This window comes from Rattus norvegicus, chromosome 4 (assembly GCF_036323735.1).
Source record: "Rattus norvegicus strain BN/NHsdMcwi chromosome 4, GRCr8, whole genome shotgun sequence".
NCBI classification, from domain to species: Eukaryota; Metazoa; Chordata; class Mammalia; order Rodentia; family Muridae; genus Rattus; species Rattus norvegicus.
In genome coordinates this window covers 46566846-46590326 of record NC_086022.1, presented here as the reverse complement: position 1 = coordinate 46590326, position 23481 = coordinate 46566846, and the positions used below count along the sequence as shown (strand labels likewise).

Genomic DNA, 23481 nt, shown 5'->3' with positions numbered 1-23481 from the left:
CTTTACCTGTCTCCTTATCCTGACAAATATATATCTTGGGACAGTAACTCATGTACTTGTTATTTGAGGTTTTAATAAACTTCATTTGAAAAGGTTCTTGCTCTTAAGTTCTAGCTGTAAGAAATAAGCAGCAGAAAGACAAAGTATAATGAAATAAATAAAGGCATTCACTGTTTAAAAAGATGTTTATTATAGATGATGAGGGAATTTCTTTGCATCTGACTTCCATCTGCCCCCCCACCAAAAAAGAATCAATATATTTGCATAGTTAACTTTGATTCTTTTTATTCGTGATTTGAGTTTTTAAGACAAAATAATTCATGAAAAGTTTCAGTAAAAGTTTCCTTGAAAGTAATTGATATTATTCAGAAAAAAGAAGTCATATACATATATATATTAGCAATTAAAGGTTTTTACATATAATTATACATATTTGTCTTTTAAATCTGTCAGAACTATTTAAAAAAGGTAAACTAATACTTTATTGTTAAAGTTTTGACTAATCAATATATCCAAGTGTTTAAATTACAAATAGTAGTATAAAGCCTTGAGACTGACCTTGGAAACTAATAAGATACAATGTTCATAGTCACATTAGTGGCAATGTTTTGTGGCTATTACTGAGCTATGACTTCTTTTTCTGAGAATGGTATGATACCGTAAGGACATTTTGAAACGTTTCTTTTATGATTACCATCAAATTGATATGAGATTTATAACATGGGTTTTTATAACCATAATCTTTTGATCTGGTCTGCAATGGAATCCCAGTTCAATCACATTTAATATTGACCAGAATTGAAAATTTGAAAAAAAAATTATTTATCTTCACTAAGTGAAGGTTTGACACCCATGAGAATATTCAAGCAAATACTTCAGGTTTTGATAATAACTCTGAAATTTGAAAAATTGTATAATTATAATGTAGAAAGTTCTTATATACCAACATTTAAAAGGCCATATGAGTAAATGTTAAAATAGGTCTAGAATTGAAAAGGAAATAATGTTCATGGGTTACAAGATTCATACTAGAGAAGATCTTGAAAATTTGTAACTGTTAGTTTTTAATTTACATGTGTACTTTAGTTTTATAGGCCCTCACAAGTGTTAATTCTCCTGTAAGTTTCTCTACATGAGCCACTGTAGTAATGTGCTTAGATCTTAGACATAGTCTTTATCATAAAAATATTAACTAGCACCAGAAGTACTTGACAGTAAGTGAAGCATTCATAGGAATGTAGACTACAGGTTAAGTTTCTACTTATTCGGAAGAAAACTTCTAGTAAACAAAACAACTACATATCTTCTGGTCACAGCCAGATGAAGCCCAGTCATAAAACATTTGCTGGGGAAGTTGGAGAGGTCACCTAGACAGCACATTTTACATTGTATCCCAAAGAAGCTACAAAACTTCTCATATATGACATCACAGTCTTACAAAGAAAGTTACCCTATGGTAGCTCTGCTTACCTTGTGTATGAGATCAATAAGATAGCAAACGCAAGCAAAAGCACTCCAAAGCGATTGCATTTGAGTAACATTGCATTAGGTATAAGATATACAGCAAAACGAAACGTCTTGTTAAAGAGGGTTACAAGCTAACAATATTGCAAAGGAACACATTTTTCACATTTATCTGTCTTATTATATTTGATAGTTATTTTCATAAGTATATGCTTCTGTTACTGCACTAAGTTTCTAGAATGTTTGAATATATTACCTCTACCTAGCCTTATGATCATATCTGTAAAAGTAGCTTTAAGACATTACTCCTAGAGTAAAAGAAAATAAGAAATTCCACACTTGTATGAGCAGTTATGCACAAAATTACTCTAGTGTCTGAGGAAGTTGCCCTTTGACCATTATCAAATCATCACTACAAATGTATGTTTTTTTCTGAAAGCAGAAAGCTGTCTGTTCTTACGTTGAGTGTTGCCAACCCTTGTTACACAATTAGATATGGAATCCTTGGCTTTTAGTGGGGAAAATCATTATTGCTAAAGATCTGACAGTGAACATTGATAAACCTTGGTCCCATCTTAAGAATAATTATGACAAATGGAAAGTGAACAGAACAGTAGTGCTTTTGTGTCACATCAACAGAGTTGTACAGTATCCAAATATTTGGACCTGGGGTCTGAGTGTTCAGTCATGGCTCAGTTGCATGCTGACAGAGGAGAAGATGCGCCCTACACTTGTACACAATGGGCCAATGACAACATCTGTCACACTCTTCCATATCGTCTGCACGGAAGGCAGGACCATGAGGCAGGTCTTCACAAAAGGCATTAGGATCCTGGAACGGGGGTGAGAGAAAAATATAAGCATTGCTAATGTTAGCACTAACAATTTGTGTAAGGGACCTGACACACACGCATGAACAAATATAAGAATGACAACTGAAATGTGGTTCAACAGTTCTCAATATATAAATGGACAATGGTCAGTCTGGTAAGAAGAACCAGAGGCATAGTGTTTAACAGATAAACAGGCACACAGATGATAAATGTTAATATCCTTTCTGCTGGTTGAACACTGGTGGAAACGGTAAAATAAAAATAAACAAAGTGGTTTATTTCTCTGCCAGATCTCTTCCCCTAACCATTAACTTGCTAGCGCTTCCTATTTCTCTGAGGACCTACTTCCTGCCTGCCTTTCCTGTGGCCTCTCACTTTGCCTCCCCTCTTATTCAGTCTGGTTGGGAGTCTCCTGGTTGCATTTCTAATGTACTGAAACAAACCTAGCAATTTTCAAATTTATCAAAAAAGCATGGTAAGTAGATAGTTGTATTTCTTTCTTCCCTTCTAGATTATATGCTGAACCTTCTCCTTCACTAAGATTGGTGTGGAAATAAACTTAGTATTTTGTTTGCTTCATACTGCTATCAACATCCCGACATTAACAACTGCATATTATTATTCTCCATAATAATCACACTCACCAAGAAGGTCTGTGTACTCTAGTTAAAAGAGAAAATATTTATTCCCACGTGTACACCTTTTCTTAAAATAGCTTAATATTCTTCAATTACCCACGTAAAGTTTTTGTGTAATCCCCTGAACAGTGTTCCCTTTGAGGAAAAAAAAAGTATTTGCGAATTTTAAACTCTGCCAGAGAACTCGATGCAATCTTAATTGTCATTTGGGTGGAGAGTTGGGGGTGAGGCTGATTTCTTGGTTTGTTCTTAAAACCTGACTTAACTATTGATTTTAACCCAAAGGATCGGCATCTGTGTGTTTGATAAATATGTTTTGAGAGTGCTGAATTATTCACTTTCCTATTTACATCGACTATATTTATGTTATGTTTTGTTCCAACTGCTAAATATTTGAACCAATTTTGTAAGAACATTAATTATGGGTATTTAGAACTAAACAGCTGACCTAAAATTGAGTGATAGCAACTTTTCACTTTGTATTCCTCACACTTCTCACACAATGTCACTTCCACACACTGCCACAAATGAACAAAAGGTGGAAAATCTTAACCAGTTATGGGCCTAAGCCTTATCGCATGTCCCTAAGATGTCACATGGTACCGTCATATAATAAATAATAATCAATAAACCTCTTTGAAAGTCAAAATACATAATGAAAAATTAATGAAATAGCCTCACATTAAAAGACATCTGAAGTTTGTGTCTGAGAGTTTTGTTTATCAAGCTCACCTCACATTGAGTAAGTTGTGCCCTACATTCTCCTTAGTCAAATCCTTTTCGATCTTTATAACCCCTTATATCTCTGGGCTCTAAAAGGCACCTGAGTATTTTGTGATTCAGTGAAATCCAATTGCCTGTGAAAATGGAAGATTTTAGTTCATCGGATGGGGTGAGCACATTTGATTTTATGCACGTTATTCTCTTCGTATGCGAGAGTTCAACAGTCCTTGGCTATAGAATTTGAACCGGGCTCTTAACATCCTGAATCGCTTCTCTTCTAAATCTGCACACCGTGTAGACTGGTGACGAATGTGTTGAGGCTCACTGTAATCGACCAGATGCTTCTTCTGTGGACCGCCTAATCTGCCGTCCCCTGGGCTGCTACCGGACAACGAGTCTGGGGTCAGGGGTGATTTTGTCTTTACACGACAGAGTCGGGAAGCCTGTGTGGTCTCAGCAGTGTGCTGGACTGGAAAAAAGACACTGGGCTGTGTGCTTCCAGCAACCTGACATCTATTTTCATCGTGTTTCAGGAAAAAAAAAAAAAAAACAGAAACCAAAAACCGAGAGTATAGATGCCCCTGTGACATTTCTTTGGTTATGTTGCGTTTACGTACAGAAAACTTATTTGTGAAATGGTAAGAAGATCTGACCAAGGCATCATATAAAACCAACTCACCAGTCCTAACGACCAGAATATTTGACTGCAGGTCCGATACAACCGGATGTTTAAATTTTAGTTTTTGTTATTTACTTGGGTGAAGAATCTGAAATCTACCTGTTGTGATGTAGACCCAGCTGTTGGAGAGGCTGAAGCATAAGCACTGCTTGAGCCCAGGAGTTCAAGGCTAACCTGGGCAACATAATGGCCTCAGTGTTCACAAATATACGAAACAACTAGTAAACCAAATAACTCCTGTCCCAACAATAACGATATCCAAAACAAAAATCTAAAATCAGGTGCGTGGTGACATTGTGACTTGGTTAAAAGGTCCTTTAGTTTTTATTTTCTCAACTGTGGTTAAACAATCAACGATCCCCTGATTTAAAAATATAAAATAAATGCCTGAAAAGAAAAACAAAACAAAACAAAAAAACAAAACAAAACAAAACAACAGAAAAAAACCAAAAAACAAAAGCCAAACTTGCTCAGCCAAGTCAACTCTTCTATAAGCCTTCCAATAGTTTCAGTTATATGTTAGGGGCATGCAGTCCATTGATGCTAACTGTTTCATGAAGCTAAAACGTAACATTTAAGCACCGATTCATAGCTGCCTGATGACAAGCATGTGACAGTTAAATATTAATGTCCCACTTGAATGCAGTTTGAGAAAGGAGCTGAAGTTAAATAATACATATTCTGTGTCTAAAAGGGACCGGGTATGATGATTCACCCAGTGGAAGCCAGACACAAAGCTCCTCCCACTCCCAGGGAAGACAGGTGGAGAGAGACATCATTTAGAGCATCATTGTCCTACTGTCAATATCTTTCCACTATTTAGCAAAAGAGAACACCCCTTTTTTCAATTATTCCCCCAAAGTTGTGAGGAGCCCTAGTGTCGTCAATAAACCTTCATTGTGTATTTACAGAGAGCTCAAAGCTAGCATGTCACCTTATGTTATGGTTCCTTGGTCTTTTTCTATTTTCTAAAGTAAAAAAAATAATAACAGTCGTTCAAAATAATGTGGCAATTTTAGTAAATTGGGAATGTCCAGTTTTACACATTGATTTAGGTATGTAAAAAAAATCACACATGTGGGAATGTCACATATGAGATAACTATACACACGCTTGTGTGGACCTGCATGTACACAAAAGCCAAGAGTTCCACATCTCTGGCAATCTCTTGGCCCTTTCCACATGGCTGCTTATAGCCTCGAGGGACCAAATCTGTGTTCTTTGTTTATCCTTTCGTCATCTGAATTTATATTTGTCTTGCAAAACACTTCTTTTGATCTTCATATTCCTTTCCCTCACAGAGTTACCCTTGTCTCAGCTTCTCCACTGGGGTTCCCCATGTTTTCTCACTATTTGCGTTTGGTTCTAAATCCCCCACCCAGGCGATGGGCTAGCTGAGGAAAGACTGTGTCCTCACCAGCAAAACTGAGCATCCACTAGTCTTGGTGTGCAGAATTTGCTAGCTAACAGCAGAGTGTAATTTGAGACTGAAAGAAGGAGCAAGTTGGACAAATCTTTGAACTCTGAGACTGCATTGGGGTGTGGCAACATCCCATAAAGTGAAAATCTAAATGTTGGTATTTAGGGTTACACGTGCCAACAGGACCACCTTGAGAACTATTGTGGCACTGGAGATAATTCCTTGAACAAAGTGGATAACCTTTAACACAAAGAATTTCTTGGAGGAATGTACTGTTTCCTTAAGAAAAATTTGAGGGCTTAAAAAAATTGGTCTATAAAGCTAATGGTGCGCTTTGAACGTGAATAACTTTTTAGACATCCCGTCAACATTCGATTGGTTTCCATTATTTCTTTTTCTTGTAACTAGAGGCCATTTTCTTTTGAGTTTCGTAGGTGGAACAGTAATGTAATGGCCTCTTTCCGTGTTTCATAGCTTGAGATTACACGCTTTCATGGTAGGTGTGCAAGCCGTCATTGTAAACACCTCCCATCTCCCCTGGGTCCTTGGTTTACCAGTAGCAACACTTGAGTGGCCCCTGTCCACAGCACTGTTACTAAAGCCTTCTCCATGGGTCAGACTGTCAGAGCTGTTTGGCTCTGAGATCACGTTTGTTTTGCCCAGCACAGATGGTAACTGAATAAAAGTCAGTGAAAAGAGGAAAGGACCTGCCCCAAACCACAGGCACAGGTCACAACAGGCCCTAGAGAGAGAAGCCTATGGCAGGAAGCGGTCTTCAGCCCCCCCCCCCCCCCCCCCCGCACTCAGCTTGGCCCTCTGTGTGGAAGGGAAAATCACACCCAGGAAAGAGGCCCTTGCTTCCTTCTGTTTAAACTCTCAGCCTGAACTATTATTCTAAAGAAAGCACACTGCCCTTCAAGATTTCTCAGGTCTTGTTAGCCTTGGGAACTAATGAAAGTGTTCTCTCTGCAAACCGGCCTGGGAAATAGGAAGAACAGAGGGCAGATGGCAAAATGTCTGTAAACTTCAGAAGGCAGATCCACCCCATGTGTCCCTTCTCACCAGATGTGCAGACAGCTGAGGGTAGCAAACAGGATACCCGCAATGAAGGCCAAGGGGATGGCTAGAAACACCGTCAGGAACTTGTAGATCACGTATTTGCTGATTTCAAAGAGCGCGTGGCTGCAGATCCACACTTTGTCAAAGGAGTGTGTAGTCGGAGGTTCTGCGATCAGATCCTCGAAGCCTAGCTGCAGATACAAGAAGCAAGGACTCACGCTGTCATCCAGCCTGTCAGGGGTAGGGTGGGGATGGGGTGGGGACGGAGTTGGGGGTGGTGGTGGCAGAAGTACTCTAAACAGGGTAAGTCCGAAGGAAAGGCCACCTGGCTAGAGTATTCCCAGCTTTTCTTACGAGTGACAGTGGGCACACAGGATTTAGACACACATTCCTGGCTGTTCGGGGAGCCCGAGGGCTGTGGGACCAGGGCAGAGTGCCAAAGGCACCAGCCAGAGCAATGGAACCAACTCCCACTGTTGGGGAGAAGTTGAATGCAGCATGCCATGGACCCCAGCAGCCTCTAGCCCAGGTGATCGAGAGCTCAGCCTGAAACTCACCTTGAGATGAGAGTTGAGCTGGTGAGGATCCCGGTCCTGACTGGAGTCAACATACTTCTCAGGATCTGCGTAGTCGACGACACTGTGGTGGCTGTAGGCGTCATCGGCCATGAAGAGCTGCACGTCGGCCTTCTCGGTCTCCAGCCCCATGGTGGCTGGTGTTGGGAGACTGGCTCGGGTCGGTCGGTCCCTAGGCAGCACGGCCTCCCCTTCCCTTGGCTCCCAGCCCCGCCCCGCCTGGCTTCGCCCTGCCTAGCCTCCGGCTGCCCAGGCGGCGGCCGCTTCCCGCTGCCGGTTCCCGCTCCCAGCCTAGGCTGGCGGAGTCCTGCCCCGCCCCGCCGGGCCTGCGGGGAGGGAGGGCACCTCTCCAGTTGCTCGCCAGAGCCCCAAAGAGCCGGGGAACCGGCTCGATGAGTCATCTCCTGGCTCGGTGAAGCCGGGCAAAGTAGACCTCCCGGGCCACTTGGCTAACATTCTGACCTGGATGCTTAAAGGCAGGCGGATCGGTCCTGGGAGGCATGTGTATGGGAAGAAGGTCTAGGGGTGCTAGGGGACAAGCATTGGGGAAGTCTACATGCATCTGCTGGTTGGGTTAGAGTTGCAGCACCTGCTCCTTGGAGCTATACTGAGAGAATGACGTGTTAATCTGTAACTTTGGTCCTAACTCACAGCAAGCTTTGTTGTTGAATTGTGAGGCTAAGAGCCAACCTTACCTTATTGACAGATGATGGACTCCAGGAGCCCTTCCGTTTTTTCCAGAGTTGGTTATGTGAGTCGTTATAGGAGTTTGTGCCATCACACCCCAAGGACATGCTCTTCTACCTCCAAACTACAACTAACTTTGAATTTTCCCTCGAGTCAGGATTCTGTTCAAAGACTGCAGGAATTAATACCGTGCAGACAGATCCGTGATACCATCAGAGGAGCAGCATAAATCAGAGCATAAAACCACGTCATGGTACATGGATGAGCCTGCGGACCATTCTCTCAAGAGCTTCAGTAAGGAGGGATTGGTATAAAGAGTTTGCCATCTGGTAACCTCAAACTTTGCCTGCAGGAAACGGGAGTTTGATTAATATAGGTAAGGAGTAATGCTTGCAGACTGCCCAGGGCCCGAGAGAGTACCTGAGAGCAGGCGTTGCTATGGTCAGCAGGCTTTAGAGCCTGATGCACAAATCAAACCCATCGTAGGAACTGGATTTGAAGGTTTCTTTGGAAAAGGAAAGGCTATTTGGGGAGTACTAAAAGTTACAAAACAAACAACCAACAACCCGGGAACTGACTGGGAAACATTTTGAAGCCAGAACTCTATATTTTGTAGTTAAATAAGGAGTGTATCTTCTGCCACTGCATTGTGTGGGTCAGTGTGGCAGTGGTGCAAAATGTCACAGGGTTGAGTCCCACGTCCCGAAGACTTCTCCTCTCCCTCACATAGTCCTGTTACTCAAGCCTCCCTCTACCCCTGAATTATACTTGTTCTACGTAGGCCTTACACTTACTGTGTTCTCAGCATTCATTCAGCCGGGCAGACTTTCTGAGAATATGATAGGTTCTAGATGCTGCTCCCAGAAGGCAGGAGTGTGAAGGGGAGGGTATCTTATTGATAACCAGGATCTGTACGAGATAGATTATATCCAATTAATCTTTTGTAAAGCTTGCATTTCCTCCAAGTTGTAAGATCTTTCTCGGGTAGAAGAAAATCACGGCTGCACTCAGGGTGGTGGCTGGACATCTGGCACTGGGGCTTTATCCATTCCAAGTCTTCGGGACATCTTCACATTCCCAATGCTCTCCTTAGGACAATTGAAAGAACGGATGCAAATAATTGCTGGGTTTTCAGGCCGTGGAGACAGGAGGCCGTCGAAAGGTAAATCTCTCTGTCTTTTATTGGACAGTTACAGTTATAGATTCATTTGTAAAACTATAGGTATTTATAAAAGATGTCTCTGAAGCCTATGCTAAAAACAGAACCTGTCTAGACTTGGTGTTTGCCATGAAGAATTCAATAGAGGAAGACTCACATGTTAACTTACTGAATACATTTCTCTACCATGGATTGGGACTGGATGACAATCTTATATTAATGGCATTCTTGCCTGGTTCACTGTTTTAATTCAAGTTTTTAAAAAGCATTTTTATAAAATGGTTTTGATTACCTTATTAGAATATTCTTAGACCATGACAGCTACCGTTATCTTCAAGGGGATTAAACCAACACTATCCCACAGCAAAGATGGTCTTATTCATGCTAAACTCATAGATTTTCCAAGAAAGAAAAAAAGTAAAGATGTTACAGCTAAATGGCCGAGCCCACACTGTCATCTTCCAGCATGCTGGATTACCCTCCAATGAGCTTCAAAATCATATTTCATTATAAAGATGGGGAAATCATATTTCATACAAAATCAATGCTGGTGCTGTCTTTTTCTGGCTGTTATTATGTATTGCCTTCTAAGACTGAGTTTTAAATGTCATATTAAAATAATGGGTGAGTCCAACTTGGTTATAGACTAGTATTCGTGAGTAGGACTTTGTTCCTTCATTTTCTCATTACACTGTAAGAAAGAAGATCTTTTTCTGGCTAATTGTAATGTGTTTGTGAATACACACTGAATGAAATCAGTTTTCCTCTTCAGCTTTCTTCTCAAATCACCAACATACTGTGGAGCCCTGGATTGCTTACACACGGCTTTACTCCTTGTTTATCCATGGAAGTGGTTATTCATGGAAATAATTTCTTGGGATTTGAAACACTTGGGCTAGAGGAGTCTTGCTCAATGTCCACATTATTGGCATATTCAGCAAGATCATCCTGTGCTTTGAGGGCTTGTCCCTAGAACGGTATGCTTAGCAACATCTGCCCCACTAGCTTCTGACACTGCCTAGTCATGACAACGCCAAATTTCCAGACATTGCCAAATGTCCCCTGAGGACCCAAGTCACCTTTCCCCGCCTTTCCTGGGTCTGAGAACCACAGAATTCACCACTATTGAAATCTATCACATGAATAGGAAGAACTGAGACCTCTCCAATGCACATTAATAAGCCCCCGCTTAAGACAAAGTTTGGAACTGTACTAGTAATTTATCTGAAAGCCTGATTCTCGATTGTGAAACATCTTCATGTGTACAGAAAGCTAAGTCCAACGTAAACTTACATATACATTTATAAAAAAGTTAAATGTAAGTATTTTATCTATTCTTTAAGATTTTCAAAATAATAAGTATTCAAAATTTCATAGAACGTTGGTATGGGTTAAGGGATACACAGATCCATCAAGAGACCCCCTCCCCCAGAATCAATTTCCAAACCTTGTCTGTTGGTCAGATCTCCCACACTTGTCTTCACAGAAGGGATGGATTGTTTAGATGATTATATCCAGAAAATCGTGAATTTGGGGATGTCTGGATCCTTTATATTTTGCCTTAAGACCATATGGAATTCTTGGGTTTTTGGCAAATCTCACCTATTGAATAATTTCCCCAAGTTTTAGGTGACTTTCATTGAGGGATCCATGTCCTTGTTGGAAGAAATACAAGGCAGCTGTTGATCAGGTTTTTACTGCACAGCACAAAGTTTGAGAAATTTGGAAACACTGCTGCTGCTTCTTCTTGTTTGAGCTTATCTCTCCATGCCACAGTGGGTTTTGAATAAGTAACTCCTTAAATAGATCCCTTTTTGATTGTGTGTGTGTGTGTGTGTGTATGTGTGTGTGTGTGTGTCTCACACCTTTTCCTCTCCTCACTTAAACCCCTCTGTCCACCACCCCCCATCTCCTGACAATGGACCCTGCCCCCTGAAGTTTAAAAGATCAGCTAGAAGGTGTTTGTCCATATAGTTCTTCAACTGTCACACATGTGAAGTGGTGTCAGATACTTAATGAAAGTTCCCTCAGTTTTGTTTTTAAAAGGCCGTTTGTCTTGTATCTGTGACCAGGAATTTCTAGTTTAATATTAAGGCAGACTAGCATGTTTGGGAGTGGTGGCTTCTTAATATTTTGTCTGCCTCAAATAGGAACCCCCAACCCTCCCACCCAAAAAATGTCATATACAAGAATATTAAGAATTACTATTTCTGTGGGAAGGCCTGGCTCTTAGAAACAGCAGAGCACCAGTGCACTCTTGAGAAGTCCGTATTCACTGTTGACGATGATTGGACAAGACATTCTATTCTCACTCAGAACAATGCAAGACGATTAATTTAGCTTTATTTTATCCTGTTTTCCATAAGTAAAGGATTTTCCTGTTTAGCCTTCTACGTATCTCATTGACATCTGGAGTATTGTATATATTAAAAAGACATCTCTATAGGACTTTGGCAATCTATCTTTCCGGAACATGAAGTAGGAGCTCACTAACCTTTGGTGAGCACTAAATTTAAGTTAAACTTTTAAGAAGTGTAATTTCCTCTATATTCAGGTGGGATCCTAGTTCTTTGCAAAACTTTGGATTAGTCTTTCCCCAGTATTAAGAGTGAAGCTACTTTTTTGTTTTGAGGATAAATACTTTTTTTAAATTTATCTATTAAGTTTGTATATGCATGCCAAAGGACATATGTGCAAGTCAGAGACCAACATGAGGGGATTGGTACTTTTCCTTCTCAATTTCGGTCCCAGGGACGGAACTCTAATGTTTAGGCTTAGTAACAAGTGCTGTAAGCTACAGAACCATCTTGCTGGGGCTTGATTAGAGATTTTAGTTTGGACAAAACCCAAAATATTATAGCTCAGATTTAAGACTTTGTGTTGAAGAGCAGCAGCAGCAGTAGCAGGTGTAGCAGTGGTAAATTCTTTGTGTGTTTGTGTGCACGCATTCCATGCACGTGTTGCTGTTTGCATGTGTGTGTGGAGGTATGCTTGTCCCTGCATTAATACCTGGAAGCCAGAGGTTGGGAGCTCGTTCCCTTTTTTTCTATTGCTGTTCACCTTTTGAGATACCCTTTTAGAGAACCTGGAACTCACGATGGAGGGTTGCCCCGTAAACCCTTAAGGATCCACCTGTCTTCGCCTCCCCAGCCGCCGAGGTTTGCAATGCATGTCGCACTGCCCAGACTTCACCTGAATGCTGGGATCTGAGTTGACATCCTCAGGCATGCAGAGCAAGCAGTTTACTTGCTGTATCGGCTACTTTCTCCTCGGTGATCAAGTATGCCACAAGAACAACATAAGGAAAGGTTTATTCCGGCTCACAGAGGCTGCTGTCTCTCATGGTGGCAAAGTCACGGTGGGAGGAACTTGAGGCAACTGGTTACACTGTACCCACAGTAGGGAAAGAGGCAGTGATCCGCGCCTGCGCTCCGCTCTCTTTTTTCTTTTTGTTCAGTCTGAGATCCCAACTCATGAAACGCTACTGACCACAGTTGAGGTGGATCTTCCTACTGCCATTAGCTTATCCTAGATAATCTCTCTTGGGATTGCCAGAAGTTAACCTAACCTACTTAATACCTCACAGGCATGTCCAGAGAGCCTACATGATTTCTAGGTCCTTCCAAGTTGCCAGTCATAATCCTCTTGCCTGTGGATCCGTCTCCCCAGGCGCCATTTTCTCTTATTTACAAATACTTTTCAGCTTTCACTTAGAATTAACACCAATGTGTAAAAACAACCTGTCTGATCTAGAATAGGCAAGACAAACCCGGCCAGGCCAGCCCCAGGCCACTCTGAGTTTAAAGGATGAGAAAGAGGAAAGGAGACAGCATGAAAAGTCCCTTTCAAGTGTTAACCTCATCGCGTTTTTTTTTTTTTTTCAATAGAAAAATAAGAATGCAAGAACAGAGTGCTCCCACCTGGCTCTTGTAAACCCTGTTTTACTGTCCGTTGGGCATCTTTGAGCTCATGAAAGGATCACTTGTGAGCAAAGAGCAAAAGGAGTCCAATTCTACAGAGCAAATGGAGGACTGGGATGTAGCCAAGGGGGGGGGGGGGCAGAAGAATATTCAGATTAGATTTTCCTATCAATAAATATCAGGGAAGAATTTTGGTTCCAGAGTTTTGTTTTTTTTTTTTTTAAGAATATGTTTTTCTACTTCTGTTCCTTAGTGGCATACAGTTGTAAGGCTGGTTTCTACAATAGACAAAAACATAAAATGAGAAAATCTAGGTGTCTGCATTTATTTTTTGTGGGCCCCCAAAGCACAGTTAGTCCCCAGACTGTCTGCCAAATGCTTGTTAAATTCTTAATCTCTCATTTAAACCAGCCTCAGAATTGGATAGAGAAGGAAATAAAAATGAAGTTGTTCTCTTACAGTTTATTACCAAGAGGACTACTGAGGTTTTATATGTCTGGATGGGGAACTGTTTCTCTAGTTAATCAATGACTAAATGTGTAAACATTATATTGCAAAGTAATTTTAGTAAATGTTTATATGTTTCTTTTTGTAAGCAATATGCAGGAAGTGGGGCGGAGGAGACTTCTTGGGGAATTAAGATGCAAACATCAGGAGAAACACCAAAGTTCGCATTGGAGTAGTCAATTTGTTTTTCTATAAAACCTGTATTTATAAATACCATTTCACTATTAGGGAGCGATAATAATTGTTTTCTAAATAGGATCGCTTCTCCCTTTTTATAAGAGTGAATGAACACGGAGTTCTGTTGTGAACTTCTAGTTGTCACTGTCAGTCTATATGCCTTCAGGGAGTTAGTCCAGCAAAAAGCTTGCCTTTCCCTTTTAAAAACCATTGTCCTTGGAAGCTCTTGGATAAACAGGACACTGGAAATAAACCTAGATAGTAAAACAACTGTGGTCCTGAAAAACTGCACACTGCTTTATTTGGGAGCAGCAGAATCTGCAGAATGTTGCTGTAAAGGGCACGCTACGTAAGTGACTTAGTTCTGAAGGCTTTTATTATGAAAGCAAAATAGTTTCTGAAGGAGTAGAGCACAATTAGCTAAATGTTTGGGACAAAAATAGAGTTATTATTTTATCGTCTTGGAAAAGCTTTGCCTGTTTCTCTCTTTATATTACAAAATTGTTTATTTTGTTTTGTTTCATTCTATTTTTTTTTTTTTTTGAGACAGGGCCTCTGTACGTAATTCTGGCTGTCCCAGAGCTCACTATATAGACCAGGGCTGGCCTCAAACTCACAGAGATTTGCTTGCCTCTGACTCCTGCGCGCTGGGATTAAAAGTGCATGTTACCACACCCAGCTTCTATTTACCTTCTTGTTCTTTTAGTACCCGCCAAATAAAGCTTCACACAATAGAAATGTCTCATTCGGTTCTCCTTCCCTTCTTTGTCCTCCTTTGCAGTTTGTTTCTTTCTAAGATGTTGCTTTTCCCAATCAAAGGCTGTCCCATTTCCAACATCTCAGAGTTGGGAGGAACTTGGAAGCGTAAGACCAGTGATTCTCAATCTTCCTAATGCTATGGCCCTTTAATCCTTTTCCTCTTGTGGTGGTGACCCCCAACCATAACATTATTCAATGCCATTTCCTACATAACTGTAATTTTGGTACAGTTATGAATTGCAATTTAGATATTTGATATAGAGCATATCTGATGTGTGACCCTCAAAGAGGCCCCAAGTTGAGAACTGCTGATCTAGATGAATGCTGCCATATGCCTTCATAGTCTCTGTTAGAATATCACAACAATGAAAAGCTAGTTTACAAAGCAAACCAAAGATAAAGCTTTGGAAAATTCTCATTATTTTATGCCAATTCCAGCTATGTAAAGATCATTTTATCTATTATCTATCTGTCTGTATATCATCATTCTATCTATCTATCTATCTATCTATCTATCTATCTATCTATCTATCTATCTATGTATCTATCCATCATTTATTATTTTAATTCTGCCTTTGCCTCTCAAAGAAAATAACTATTAAAGTTCAGCTCCCAGATCATTTAAGGTTAGTTTGTAAACACCAGGTTTTCTCCTCACTAAACATTTTTCTAGCTAAACTACCTCATTTATTTCAGGGTTCTTCATATGTGATGGTATCCAATTGTATAGTTTCCTTTCTCTGATAACATAATCCAACTTGTCAAAAATGGCACTCAAAGTGAAGACCCAAAGTCAGGTCTGAGAGGCTGGAGGTAACATAATATCACATCGCTTTCTTTTCATTACTCTACAGAGTAATAAGTATTAAGTTTTGGTTGTTCTATCATAGTTATGATTCAAATCAGTCTCACTGGAATCTGAAGTTTTAACTTTTAACTTTGGTTATGTCGCACTGCAAAAGTAAGATAGTACTACTTGATGCCTGTCTTGGAAAGAGTCAGTTAAACATTTCTATCAAATTTTATCGCTTTGAATTATTGCCTTGGTTTTCAACGCTGTTTTCTATTTCTTTCATGTCAGTCTCACAGTCACTGATGGAAGGCTGAATACACTTTGATGAGCTATTAAGAGTTGTGAAGCATTCCAGTTTCATCACTAGTTATACCGTCTGTATGTCCATGACCTCTAAAGGTCTAGTCCTACCAGTGACTCCAAGCTTCAAAGACATGTCCTCACGATAACCTTGCTATCTCAAATGCTAGGAGTTCAGAAACCCAGCGTTTTACTTCTATACCCAAATCGGCCGTAGACATTCTGATCACACGGTTAAAATCTAAAGTCAGGCCTCAGCTTTAACGTCTACGAGTTGCTCATTGCTCCGAGGCCCAGCGGTCTGTTAGTTCCGCCTCCCAAATCAGTGCTTCCACCGTCTTCCATCTTCCTTCCTTTCCCTGGTCTCAGATCTGATCACTGAAACAGCCACCACAGAGCACGCTTTTGCTCTCTCAAATCTCAGCCTTCGCCCAATATCCAGTGGACCTTGTAGCAAAACACCATTCCATACGTGTTCTTATTAGACATATTATACGTATATGCATAGAAAGGTAAATGCACAGCTCGATGAGTTTTCACAGAGAAAACATCTTCTATTCAAATGAAAGCAGAAGATGACCAACCCTTAAAGCCCATGGCCATGCTCGGCTCTGTCACCCCACCCTCCTCTCCTCAGGCAACTCTAAGCCTAAACTTTCACTTTATTTTCTCTGTTTGCAATTTTATATACACAGTGACGTCACACACTGTACTTTTCAATGTTGTCTCTAGTTCATTTCAGAAACTGTGACTGTGACTCTCACCGACTCGCTCATCAGAGGGGATATTTCTTCTCATTACATTGCATGCTCAGAGAGCAATTTATTTGTCCGTTCTAAGGCTCGACATGGAATGTTGCTGGTTTCTTGTTTGGGGTGACAAGGCGTAGAGCACTTATTTGGGATAGGATGTTAAAGGAAAATATGGTTACTTATGGCTTCACTGTCTCATGACACAGATTTTGATTTTTAAAGTTCAATGATTTTTTTTAAAGTTTCAAAATGTTAGATATTTCAACGAGAACTGAAAATATTAAGGTTGACTATGTAAAAAGTGAGAAGTTCCTATTATTTTATTGAACTCATGAAGTAGATGAAAGGCAGGATCCGGTGCTGGCTGGAGAGAGATACTCATGAAGAGGGATGGATTGCTCACTGGCAAACACTCATAGGAAAACACAGGGGCCAAAATAATCAACTTTACTCAAATGTCCTTTTGGGGAATGGAAAATGTGTTACCATTCCATTTCCTTCCTCGGAAGAGACAATATGAATGTCAGAAGAGCCATCTTGCTTTACAAAATAGATTATAACCTAGCTTGTGAGCCAGTTGAGTTGGTTTTTGAGTTAGGACATCCTCTCTCATAATTCATCATTTATGACTCTATTTCTCTTGCCTTTTCTGTCTCTTCATTCTAATTGCTCTCCTGTTGGCTGCTATCTGAATACATATTCTATTTTAGCTTAACTATACAATACTTAACAGTAAAAATCAGTAGCACCTTTAGATATATGCCATTCTGATGCATTGGTGGGGTGGTGATGGAGTAGGCGTCTAATCCTGGATTATTTCGGTTAACCTTCAAGGTATTAATCTAGTCTCAAATTTTTGAAAATGAAAAGTGACATGTGGCAACTGTATCTGATGACCAGCTTACATGAAAATTGTCCTGGGGAAACTGCCATCATTGCTGTCCTAGTTTGGTGAGCATCTATGTCCTCTCCCTCCTCATGGACAGGGATGCTGGATCCTCTAATCTGTGTGTCTTAAACAGTTAGGGTTGTTCAGGAGATTAAGAAAGAAGAAGTACTCTCCTAATTATGACACAGAAGAAATAATATGAGATTAGAGTTGGACCATTGTGGCTATTAGTCAACTGCTTTTATCTTCGCATTCTTCAAGGTGAAGGGACAGTGTCATAAAATTAACTTAAACAACCACATGGCTTCAGAAATCTATGTCTAATTCATTAATTCCTAACATATGTGTGGTGGTTTGAATACGGTTGACCCAGGGAGAGTCACTATTAGGAGGTGTGGTCTTGTTGAAATAGTTGTGGTCTTATTGGAAAAAGTGTGTCACTGTGGACATGGGCTTTAAGACCTCGACTTAGCTGCCTGAAAGCCAGTCTTCTTCTAGCAGCCTTCAGGTGGAAATGTAGAACTCTTAGCTCTGCCTGCACCATGCCTGTCTAGATGCTGCCCTCTTGATGATAATGGACTGAACCTCTGAATCTGTAAGCCATGCCCAATTAAATGTTGTCCTTATAAGAGTTGTCTTGGTCACGATGCCTCTTCAAAACTATAAAACCCTAACTAAGACAATGTGTATCATTTATGTTTTCTTCCCTTCTGAATTTGTTTCATTTGTTCTTAGGAAGAATTCAGTGGAACAGGAGATACTGTTATACCCACACAAAGAACTGAAGAAGTTCTGAAGAGTTTGTGGATTTGACAAAGCTTCTATGGTTATTCAGTGTTAGGTCCAGAATGTAAACCCACTCTGTTGGCATAGGGCCTGGGCAGTCAAGTATCACCTGCATTTAAAAAGAAACTTGTCATAAGGTATTTAAAGCTCATTTCTGTAGGGGGAGTTTCCCTGATTGCTTCCCTAATTGTTGATAGGCTAATAAAGACGGTAGAAGATCACTGGGTAAAGATATGGAGGTGGGATTTCTGAACAGGTTAGGAAGAGAAAGAGAGAAGGACAGAGAGGATTAGGATCAGGCCAGGGGACAGGCAGCTGTTGCAGACTTAGGGTTCTGGGATTGGGTGGGGAGAGGCTGATAGTTTCTGGTCTCCACAGTATGTGGAGGCCAAGGAAGATGGGGCAGGATATTCTTCACCCAGCAGTTGTACCATCTGGCTGTTTTTAAAGTGTTAGACCTGTCTGGTGTCCCACCCCCCCACCACCTGCGCAATGACTCAGGTAGGCAGCAGGGAAAGAACACAGCTGGGTAGAATTTGGCCAGGCTTTGGAATGAGAGGATTGGGCAAAGGACAGAACTCTAGGGGAGAGGTAACCACAGTGGAGCAGGATGGCCAAAGAGTGATCTCAGAGCTCTGGAGAAACAAAGTGGGAGTTTGTGGGAGAGGTGTTGGCTAGGAGGAATGGGCAGCTACTGATTCTAAAGCCTAGCCGGACCAAGCGTGTGCTTTTAAAAATTACATTCAACATGCTTACTTCTGTGATATGTTATGGTTTAGTTTTGACACAAACAAGGTGTTGATTATGGTTCAGGAAACAGTTGAGGACAAAACCAAAAAACACCAGGCCTTCATTCCCACATGTGAGTGGTCATTCTCAATCACTGTCACATAATCTATGTATCCCAACACTAGAATAGTACCCTTCTATTATCAGTACCCTTCTATTGGATGCTCTTGTTTCAATATTCTTTAGACTATGATGCTATGAAAGTTATGGTAGTCTATACAAACTAGAATTAAGTTTAAAATGTGGTTAAAACAAATTTCAAAAGGAAATACCATATAAATTGTGCACTGGTACTGATAATAACAGAAACCCTAATTAAGACACAGTTAAATCATATTATCTGCTAACAAGTTACCTTGTATGTGAAGAGTAACAATGTCTTATTACATTCTATCTCTTCTTTTTACTTCTAGCTTTCTTAATCATCAATTTTAAAGTCACTAGACAATATGATTCAACTGTGTCTTAATTGGGGTTTCTGTTACTATGATAAAACACCATGACCTAGGCAACCTTGGGAGGGAAGGATTTATTTGGCTTATATTTCTAACAAAAAAAGTGAGAGGAAGCAGATGGATAATGTTCTAACCCAATGGGAGTGGCACATGCCTTTCTGAGAGGAGTGGGTTGACCGGGAGGACTGACCAGGGAACAAGCTACTGACATGGTTGCAGGTTCTTTTAAACAGCTCTGAACTGCTTCAGGAAAGCAAGAACTGAAAGAGTTAAGATAATGTATATACCTTGCAAAGTTCAAAAGAATGTGCTAAATGAAGCTTGGGATCTATTCAGAAAATAATAGTGGGTCTTGGAGTCCAAGTGTTGAGACTGCAGTCTGTAGGTCCGGAAGAATGAAGGTTTGAATAAATGGCATCTTATAGGAAACAACTGCAGTTCGTAGCCGTACTGTGGGGGTTCAGAAGGGAAACATGGAAGGTACATACAGGACCCTGAACAGAGTCCTCACCACCGATGGGTTTACTGGAGTCATAAAGTGGCAACATTGCCATGAGAAGTAGTTGCCACCACCGGAGCAAAAACTATGATGTATACTGGAGTATCTACAACATGGAAATGGCTCAAAATATTAACTTCTTGATGCAAAAAAGTCTGCTGGGTCCATGATTTGGCTGCTAAGGCCTGATAATAGAAGGCCCACATTAATTCTATGTCCAACCCTTTTCTTTACCCACTTTCTGTTACCTTTCTTTACAATAAACTAGAATCTCATGTGACTAAGGAGGAAGAGGAAAGAGAATAATAGGCATATTTAGCTTTTAAAAAATAACAATTTATTAAGATAAAATCTTCATTTACGAGATAATTTGTTACCAGGTAACATGATTTAACTGTTTTCAGGATATTCCAAACACCGTAAAGCTGTTATCACAACGGAGTTTAAAATGATGTGACCCCATTGCTTAGTTGCTTACAAAGCCCGTTGAAGAAACCCTTTACCTCTTAGCTACTGTCCCTGCGCTATTCAGCTCCGTCATCCCTGAGCTGTTCTCTGCCTCTATATTTTGCCTCCTCCGGGCATTTAATATAAATGAAATCATGTGATTCGTGATCTTCTGTGTCTGGGCACAGTTTCTCGCGTCTTTTCTTATTACATAATAAAGCCAAGCCAGCATTATCCCTCTGTGTTTCTGAATAGTTGTCCCTCTTAATCCTGTTCCCTCCTCATTGGTTAATGCAAGTTTGACTTCTTTTGCTTCAGTGTTTACAATACATGCTGCTGTGAACCCTTGTGTGAGTTTTCTGTGTAGATGTGTCTTCATGGCACTTGGACCTGTTCGTAGGTTGGAGTTGCTGGGTCCTCTGGGACTTTGTGTTTAACCTTTGAAGAAGCTGAGGACTGCCTTTGCAATCGAGGGTGTCATCTTTCATTGTTCCCTCTGTACTACAGTGTCTGAGAATTCCTGCTTCTGCACGTTTTCATCTGTCTTTTCTGTATACACACTGGCGCATGCGATATGGTCTTTACATGTTCTTCATGGATGATTACATATTTTTTTTATTTTTGACTGGAGAGGTTTGCCTCTATATGACATTTAGACTTTCAAATAAAAAGTTAGAGTTTTATACTAAAATATTTCCTTCCCTGTGAAATTCTTAGGACTTTTCATAGAACATCCCCCATTGTGTCTTTCTGCTGGATTTATCACCCGGCAACTGAGGTATAATGAACAGCCTTCCTAATTATAGCTACTCTATGGCTAACATACTTTTGCTACAGGTACAAGATCACTTCTGCCCCTTACCTCGTGACCGTTGTACGTGGCACATGTCTGTAATCCCAGTATTTTAAAAGTTGACATAGTGTCTTCTGGGCTTATCTAAGATAAAATGAGACCCTGATTTCAACAATAAAAACAGTAACAAAAATAATCATGTATGTAGGGTCTGTAATTGAAGTTATATTGAATAATTATTTCAAGGGAAATAAAGGACCAATAACTTATTGCCAATTTAAAAGCTGGTGATACATTTGCTCATATATTTAAAAAATATATGGTTGTAGTATCAAATTGGTGTGATCATATCACACTGCTGCATTTAAAAGAATATACTTAGTATTTATAACTATTCTGGAAATTACATTCCATGAGTCCATTTAAATTGTGGGAAGGATAACATTTTCTGTCAACTTAGACATTTACGAAAGGCTACATGCTTCCTTCCAAACCCTTTCAGAGGATATTAAAGAAGGAAGAAGGCTATTACTGTGGATTTCTTCCCAACTCCTCCAGTTTCTTTTTATATAGCTTGCTTTCCGTTTTGTTCTATTCTAGATACTAATTTGGGAGCTGATTATATCTAAGACCCTTGGTGGAGTCCTGGGAGCTGAGGAACTTGCAGCTCCCAGGTCTCTGGAAGACCCCCTGTAACCTCAATTACAGACTCTACAAGCAGGATTTGTTCCTATTGTTATGTTAAAGACAGAGTCTCCTTCTATCCCAGGAAAGCAAGGAAATGCAACCCAGACTAGCCTTGAACTCCTATAGATCCTTTAGATTGCATTAAGCGCTGCACCAAACCTGCTATTCAAGACTTAAGAGCGCTCAATTGCTTCCTGAGCGACTTTCAGCATTCCCTTCTTTTTACACTGATACTTTATTTTTTATTTGGGAATTTCACATACATGTACAATGTGTTTGGATGCCACCCATCCCTCCTGACTGCCCCCAGAATAACCCTACTTACTACTAGACTCACCTTATTTCTTTCGTTCTTTTCTTTTTCTTTTTTAAAGAATTATCTTATTGAGTTCACGTAGTGCTTCCTATCTGCACATGACAGACAGGTGTGGGCACACCCACTAGAGCATGCACACCCTATCACTGGTGACAGCCCCACAGAAAATGGCTATCCATTCCCTAGAAACAACAAACTGCCAGTAATCCTCAGCTACAGCCAGACCTCCTGCGCTCCTCTCCCAACCACAGTGGAATTTTGACAGGCTTGATCTTTGCAGTAATCATAGATGCTGTGTCACACATGGGACACTGTATCATGTCCAGAAGACAGTGTATCAAGGTACACTCCCTACCCTTCTCTTACGCTCATTCCATGCTCTCTTTAGAGATGGTCCTTGCACCTTGGAGTACAGAGATTCACACAGACGCTCTACTTGGGGCTAAGCAGTCACAGCTACTTATTTTTGCTACTTTCATTGAACCAGTTTCCAAATCCTATACTTTTTCATATACTTTTGATTATTGAAAATTTCTATCTACCACAAAAGCTAGCTGGCAGGATGTTCCAGTCTGAGATTGATTTCCCTTTGTTCTGCAATCAAAGCAGGTGGTCATACCAATTTTCAGCAATATGGTCATATCAATACCCAGAAAATGTAATCAACTTGGAAGCCCCTCAATTGATGAATGGGCTAGGAAAATATGACATATACACACAATAGCATTTCATCCAGCTGCTAAAAATGCCTGAAATAACGAAATTGCAAGTAAGTGGATGAAACGGGAAAATTATACCATGTGAGGCATCCAGCCTCAGACAGACAGACACTGTATGCCTTCTCTTTTATGTAGGTCCTAACTTTGAATTTTTTTTGTATGCTTAACCGAGAATATGAGTGGAAGCCAGTAAATTAGAAATGGGATAATATGGAGGGTGCATTAAGAGAAAGGAGTAGCAGAATATACACACAGCAGAAGTAGAGGTGAGGAAAAGACAGGGTGAATCGTGAACGCAGGGAGAGAGTGGGGGTGGAAGGCAAGAGAGAGGAGGGAAACAATAACCAACTACAGCAGATCTGAAGAAGCCATGTGGAAACCTATCTGGCAACCCAATTAAAAGTTACATCTAGAGAGGACAATAGGACACATGTGATATGAAAGAAAACGGGATCAATGCTGGGGTGATAAAGGTTTAAGTGGGAATGTGGACAAGACGCGAAAGAAAGGCTTAGCCAAACTAAGGATGTGTGGGAAAGCCTTATGGAAACCTATGACTTTTAAAACTACTTACAGAATGTAATGAATGAATAATGGATGGATGAACGACATTTGAGTTGAGGTACCCTCCTTGGGTGTACAATGCTGCTTCCAGA

The 23481-nt window shown here is 40.4% G+C and overlaps 1 protein-coding gene and 1 long non-coding RNA gene across 3 annotated transcripts in view; one reads left to right on the top strand and one right to left on the bottom strand.

Moving 5' to 3' along the window:
• Positions 1–268: 268 nt before the first annotated feature.
• On the bottom strand, positions 269–7646 carry Cav2 (caveolin 2). Its single transcript, NM_131914.3, has 3 exons — positions 7374–7646; positions 6820–7007; positions 269–2296 (listed from the first exon to the last, which is right to left on the bottom strand). Exons 1-3 carry the CDS (start codon positions 7521–7523, stop codon positions 2146–2148), a joined length of 489 nt encoding a protein of 162 aa, NP_571989.3. The 5' UTR covers positions 7524–7646; the 3' UTR covers positions 269–2145.
• A 670-nt stretch (positions 7647–8316) lies between these two features.
• Positions 8317–23481, top strand: part of LOC102550644 (uncharacterized) — a 70402-nt gene continuing 55237 nt past the window's right edge. For both annotated transcript variants that reach the window (XR_005503471.2, XR_005503469.2), the window contains exons 1-2: positions 8317–8454; positions 9172–9240. This is a non-coding gene — a long non-coding RNA (uncharacterized LOC102550644). The remainder of the gene's footprint in view (positions 8455–9171; positions 9241–23481) is intronic.